Below are 7,244 nucleotides of genomic sequence, written 5' to 3' on the forward strand. Positions count from 1 at the left end.
AATATTAAGTATAATGTATTATTATTTTATTAAGTACAAAATAATGTTAAGTGACATAAGTACACCTACATAAAATAAAGGGAAAGCTTATTACAAATCTATATTTATTTTATTAAAATAAAGATTATTTAAATAAAATACAATAGGTTTCATGGCAAGTATATATTATTATGATGTTTACATTGTTCTCATTTTCAAATACTTTAGTTCAAGTTCTATTCACACTATGTAACGTGTAACGATGAGAGGACAGTTAAAAGAATGCCTTAGTTAATGTCAGTCTTATATAATTTCACAAATCATAACGCAATTGAGTTTCTTTGTTCGAACCAATAGTGAGGCGCATCCGATTAAGTACAAATCGGCTGACATTCATGCAGGTTTCAATGACTAGACCCGAACATTAGCCGTGGGCTTAGATTAAAACAAAAAGGGAAGATACTGCATTAGCGTCTTGCAAGTGGGCCGCATAAATTAGGTGCGCCTGCACTAGTGTGCAACGGGAATTTAATTAAATAATTAAAATTAATCATATTTTTTACCATTGTTGCCACTCTTGGTGGGGACAACGGGAATAAAAAATAAATAAATGTAATTTAAATTCCCACCTGTGGGAACAACGGGAATAAACACGTAAGCGAAGTAGTTCGCTGTATACAATGGTAAAAAATATGATTAATTTTAATTATTTAATTAAATTCCCGTTGTCTCCACAAGCCCGTTGTGACTCGTCAACTATTAACCGCTAACTACTCTCGCACTAAACTTTCAGCTTTTCGCTCTATCTCGCTCACCGGTTCAATATAGTGCAGCAGGACCTAATTAGTTCATACTGTATCTTCCCTTTTTGTTTAAATCTAAGCCCGTAATTTTGTTCGATGCGCTCAGTTGGAATGCGATGCGTTTTTGTCTTGTATCATATGTTCCGCCTTATAAACTTTCCACGCGACGAGATAGTCGCGCATCATCTTGAATAGTGTGTAGTAGTTGATGAAGAGCAGTATGAGGATCGACATGAAGTTGTGCCAGGCCAGCGAACTGAATAGCAGGCATAGTTCCAGCACGATGAAGGCCAGCTGTAGGACTAGTAGCAGGCACAGCAGCGTAGACGGGTTTATGAACACAGACTGTAAACAAAGAAAACAGTAGGTTAATTTCCACAGCATGAAATCGGATTGGATGTTTTCATGGATAAATCAAACAATATACAGAATGTCCCAAAAATGCATTAACTGACACCTGTGGCAAGTGAACGGAATCTGACTGAGACGCATCCAAGAAGCTTAATATAACCATAGCACGATATTTCACGAGTTTTGAGATTATGACCAATTTTAGTTATTTTTGCGTGTGCGCGAGATTTAGCGGTGGCCTTTAGGCCTCAGCCTCGAGTTTAGCGGGCAGCGGGGCGGGAGCGGCGGCGGCAGGATCTTATGCGTAAAATCAAATAGACCGGTTCTCGAAAACAGCGGCGCGGGAGCGGACAACGAGCGGGCAGCGGCGCTTGAGCGGGCAACGAGCGGGCAGCGCACTCCTTCTTTTGCCCACAATAAATCGAGCGTTAGGAATAAATTTGAATCGAAATAAAATTGTCGCCGTTGTTCAAACATTTCGTTTGCGAATAAAAACAAATATCTCGACAACACAACCCCGAACACAACATTTCGCCGCTAAAGCGCCGCACGAGCTGCCCGCTTGTTTCGAGAACTGGTCTGCGTTGCCCGCCCCGCTCCCGCGCCGCCGCCGCTCCCGCCCCGCTGCCCGCTAAACTCGAGGCTGAGGCCTTAGGCCTATCTATTCACGGTGCAAATGTGCTATTTTTGAGACCCCCTGTATGTATATTTTCATAGCGTCCTTTCAAGTCAACCTCATTCAATCTGCTGCATACGAGTATGAAGTTGGGCTCATGGTGCCTTAATTTTTTTTATCTACGGTACATATTGGTAAAACGCTGTCTGTACTCTCTCATCTTGGCGCAAGTACACGCGGGAAATTGGCAGAGACGTAATAGTGTGAACACCATCACGGTTACTTTCTTCGAATGGGGGACCCATGCTTCGCCCTTATGATTCAACCACACCACGGTCGCGCGGACTGTCATGGGTCACGGGACCTGTCATTGGCCTATGATCGCGCCAGCGGCGATGGCGATCTGCACGCGTTGGTGTGGTTGAAACTTTCTCGTTCGTCAGAATGGCAGGTGTATGATCACAGAAATTAATAAAATAAATATGATTAATTATACTTCGGTGTGCGGTCTAGCGTTTCGTCTCGGTCAATTTTCCGCATGTGTACTGGCGCCACGTGGTAGTGCTAGTGTACTCACATAGAACCGCGTGTGTCCGCTGTTATTGGGCTGCGCAGCGACTGTAGGCGCGGCGGCGGCGTACGTGCGGCCCTGGAACGAGGCTAGTGCGCCCTGCGACCACAGCACGCTGCATATCCATGCATGCTACATTGTCTATGGTGTACTCACGTAGAATCGCATGTGTCCGCTGTTGGCCAATAACTATGTATTGGCTAATTACTGTAGCGATCACCCTACATTGTCTATGGTACTTACGTAGAAGCGCGCGTGTCCACAGCTCGCTGCAGGTCCATGCGTGCTACATTGTCTATGGTACTCACGTAGAAGCGCGCGCGTCCACAGCTCGCTGCAGGTCCATGCATGCTACATTGTCTATGGCATTGGTTCCCAAAGTCAGGGCGCGCCCCCCAGGGGTGGCGCAAAGACCTTTAAAGGGGGGCGCGGCTCAAATAAGTTTGGGAACCAATGGTCTATGGCAGCGGTTCCCGAATGGTGGTCCGCGGAACCCTGGGGTTCCGTGGAAAGGCCGCAAGGGTTCCGTAAAAAATATCATCCCACGTTTCGTGACCGACGTTGTTCGCTCGCACCGACTTGTTTACGCACAAGGGAGGGGCAGGGCGTGCGGGCGGAGTAGTACGGGGGTTCCGCTAGGAAAAGTATAATCATGTCGCTGCATGTCCATGCATGCTACATTGTCTATGGTACTTACGTAGAAGCGCGCGCGTCCACAGCTCGCTGCAGGTCCATGCTTGCTACATTGTCTATGGTGTACTTACGTAGAAGCGCGCGCGTCCACAGCATGCTGCAGGTCCATGCAGGCTACATTGTCTATGGTACTCACGTAGAAGCGCGCGCGTCCGCAGCACGCTGCAGGTCCATGCAGGCTACATTGTCTATGGTACTCACGTAGAAGCGCGTGTCCTCAGCTCGCTGCAGGTCCATGCACGCTACATTGTCTATGGTACTCACGTAGAATCGCGCGCGTCCACAGCACGCTGCAGGTCCATGCATGCTACATTGTCTATGGTACTCACGTAGAAGTGCGCGTCCACAGCACGCTACAGGTCCATGCATGCTACATTGTCTATGGTGTACTCACGTAGAAGGGCGTGTCCACAGCACGCTGCAGGTCCATGCGAGCTACATTGTCTATGGCATTAGTTCCCAAAGTCGGGGCGCGTCCCCCAGGGGAGGCGCAAAGACCTTTAAAGGGGGGCGCGGGCTATCTGTAAGGAACCTGCGACCGCTGAGAGAATGCATTCCAGACTGCTCGACACGACCAATAAATAATCTTGACTGGCGCGGAATTTTTTGTAAGGTCGAAAGGGGGCGCGGCTCAAATAAGTTTGGGAACCAATGGTCTATGGTGTACCAGGCCTGTTCATCTCCGCGAGTTTACATCGAAACCAAAACACGCACGATGGCCCACCTACAGGATACTATTCGACAAGGCCTCACATACGAGCGAACATTGACTCACGCACGCGTATTCTTGTGTATGATGGAAGAAAATAAAGAAAATGGTGTACTAAATACTGTGCAGTATTTAACTGCCTAAATAATAATAAAAACACAGAATGTACTTTTTTAAGTTGCCTCAAGACACTGAGAGTAAATAAGTAGTTAATATTATTCATGATAATTCATGCTAAATCATGTATTTCCTCCGCCATTTTCCGCAGTTTGGCACCTCACGTCACGTCATTTTACCGAAGTCAGCCCTATAGCTTCGGCGCAGTGCCGATCACTGACGTTTGTCAACAAAATGGTGCTTGACTCTTGAGACAGGCTAAATTACACCATATTGTTAATGACATTGAGCATACATTTTTTTAAATACCTTCGCGAAGTAAAACTTCTGTACGTAGTACTTATTATTATTCTGTGGGTGTACTTACGTAGAACCGCGCGTGTCCGCTGTTATTGGGCTGCGCAGCGACCGTGGGCGCGGCGGCGGCGTACGTGCGGCCCTGGAATGAGGCCAGTGCGCCCTGCGACCACAGCACGCTGCATATCCACAGGCCCACGTTAGGTTCTAAGGGAAAAACATTATTGTATAATAGGTATGTTTCCTGGGTCAAAAAGCAAGAGTTTCAATTAGTCTGTCAGTTAACTTATCAAAAAATACTCTACACGTATTTTTCAAACTAATGAAAATTGAAAGAGATAAAGCGCGCCAAAGTTCATAAGAAGAGGCCCGTGACGTCAATGGGTGCATAAAAGTGCCGTTGTGACGTCGTGCGGAACTTCAACGCACCATAACTATGTAATTATTTGTTAGATTGACAAATAAAAATATATGTGTCCAATATTTTTTGATATTAAACATGACGGACTAAAAATTTTTTTTTAGGAAACTAGCCTATTCGTGACATATCGTTCGTTCGTTCGTTTCAGCCGAAAGACCTCCACTGATGGACAAAGGATTTCCACGAAGACCGATCCTGCGCCGATCGCATCCAGGTACCTCCCGCGATCTTCACCAGATCGTCGGTCCACCTAGTGGGAAGCCTGCCCCCGCTACGTCTTCCGGCTCGCCTTTCTTGCCCCAGCGGCCATCAGCTCTACGAGCTATGTGCCCCGCCCACTGCCACTTGATTTTAGCGATTCTGCGGGCTATGTCAGTCACTCTGGTTCTCCTACGAATCTCCTCATTTCTGATTCGATCACGCAGGGAAACTCCGACCATAGCACGCTCCATCGCCCTTCGCATCGTGACATATAAATGTAGCCAAACACCCAGAAGGTGGGCCGACGACCTCATAAAAGTGCAGCAGCATGGCAAAAGTGCAAGCAGGAAGGCGTTGGATGCAGGCCGCTACCAACCGGGCGATGTGGAAGTCATTGGGGGAGGCCTATGTTCAGCAGTGGACGTCCTGTGGCTGAAATTATTTTATTAAGTACATAGTCAAAAAGCTCGCTACTTGCGAGCTTTTGCGAATCGCAACACGTTTTCGACAACCTTATTCAATTTGTAACAACAATCTTCTATCTATACATATATATAAAAGAAAGTCGTGTTAGTTACTCCACTTATAACTCAAGAACGGCTGAACCGATTTAGCTGAAAATTGTCAGGGAGGTAGTTTAGAGCCAGGAGAAGGACATAGGATACTTTTTATCCAGTTCGAAATTAAAAAAAAAATCTGCTTATTTATTGTCATTAAGGCGGAACAAAGTTCGCCGGGTCAGCTAGTTTGAAATAAGTTTGTGTTGTCAACTTTTTGACCCAACCTTTTGGTTTATTTCCGTTGACCCCACTGGTGGACATCGGAACAAAATTGTGTCGTTGAACAAAATTTTTTCACGAGCCTATTCAGGGTAAGTACCTAAGTAATTTTACCCCAAAAGGGTAACCTCTTTTTAAGGGTAACATTTCTTTTTTCTCTTTTCTCTTCATTGTTTTTATAATTGTGTTTTTATATTGCCTTTTTTTTTAAGTTGTCAAAAAAATAAAATTTCTTTCTTTCTTTCTAATTTATGACGTAACGCACCTATACTAGTACTGTGAAGGCGCCAGCTCCCAAGATGTATCGCAGAGCGGTGCAACACGTCGCAGTACGTCGCTGGTAGCAACTGGTGCGCGTAGCGGCCGAACAGACAGCCCCAAACGAACACTACTTGCTGCGACGCGCCGTACACGTCGTAGTAGAGATACGACTGGAAATAATAAGTAAACTTTTTTAATAAGATTGTGATTTAAATTTTAAATAATAGGGATTTTTCCTGGGTAAATAAGCAAGAGTTTGAATTAGTCCGTCCAGTTAACTTATCAAAAAATACTTGACACGTTTTTTTTTCACTTTTTCATAATAAAGAGATAACGCGCCGAAGTTCAAAAGAAGAGGCCCGTGACGTCGTGTGCTTAAATGTGTAGCACTTTGTGACGTTACGCGCAACTTCAACGCATCATAAACTTGTTTGAATAACAAATAAAAAAATATTTGTCCCATAATTTTTGATAAGTTGACGCACTAAAAATTTTTTTTTAGGAAACTAGCCTATTGTACTCTATGGTCATTATAGGCCGTTGGCGCGCCGAAGGATAACGCACGCTTAAATTAAGTACTTTTTTTGTGAAATCAACATTATATCAAATATTTGAAACAATTGAAATGTGATGTCACGAAACTAAGGACCCCCCCCCCCCCTTTTCCCCCTTTTTCGACCCCCCCCCCCCCTNACGTACTTTATGGATGACCCCTTAGTGCAGTATTTTGTTTAGAAACTTAGATTTATCACCTTTATTTAAAAAAACTGTCACTGACTGGTCTATACAGTACAGTAAAGAAAGGATTTTCTAAAGTATTGGAAAGTTGAAAAACAGACTACATAATGTATATATTTTTTATGACTACTGCTACATTGGTTGGCTACATGACCCTAACTGTATGTAGTGAGATAACAATATCTACTCGTAATTAAATACAAACCTCAAATGTGTTTTGTTATTTCCTGTTCAAATAGATAAAATAAATGGTTGATTGTAAATATTGTATTGTGGTCTAATAATTAACTTCACTAAATAAATAAATTGTTAGTCACATTCTGTCTCACATTGAATCCTCTTTGATTAAAAGAGACAGTGTGGCCTAGCAGCTTAGACAAAGTAACAGGTGTCGGCTTTAGTCGGCTGTTTGGTGTAGTGGTTCGAAACGGACTACTATTCCGGAGGTTGCGGGTTCGATTCCCGCACAGTACAAACATTTGTGTGCATGAACATATTTGTTTGTATTGGACTGGGTGTTTTCTATGTATAATAAGTATGTATTTACAAAAAAAGTATTTAAGTATCAGTAGCGGCGTAAGGGGGGGGCGGTGGGGGCGGTCCGCCCCGGGTGCCAAGCATCAGGGGGTGACACAAGTCACGAGATTAGTACTCACTAGCGCATCTGCATGTCAAGTCTGCGATCTATGTCATGATTATCGATTATCT

The 7,244-nt window shown here is 44.3% G+C and overlaps 1 protein-coding gene across 1 annotated transcript; it reads right to left on the reverse strand.

The window, feature by feature from the left end:
- Positions 1–151: 151 nt before the first annotated feature.
- Positions 152–5,968, reverse strand: LOC114360676 (transmembrane protein 39A-A-like; the record flags this gene model as incomplete). Its single annotated transcript, XM_028315438.1, has 3 exons — positions 152–1,127; positions 4,207–4,343; positions 5,803–5,968. Coding segments are annotated over 3 exons (546 nt in total), but the record flags the coding sequence as incomplete, so codon positions are not given.
- Between the last annotated feature and the right edge of the window lie 1,276 nt (positions 5,969–7,244).

Source organism: Ostrinia furnacalis, unplaced genomic scaffold (assembly GCF_004193835.3).
Source record: "Ostrinia furnacalis isolate ACB-3 unplaced genomic scaffold, ASM419383v2 OfSCF5118, whole genome shotgun sequence".
Lineage (NCBI taxonomy): Eukaryota > Metazoa > Arthropoda > Insecta > Lepidoptera > Crambidae > Ostrinia > Ostrinia furnacalis.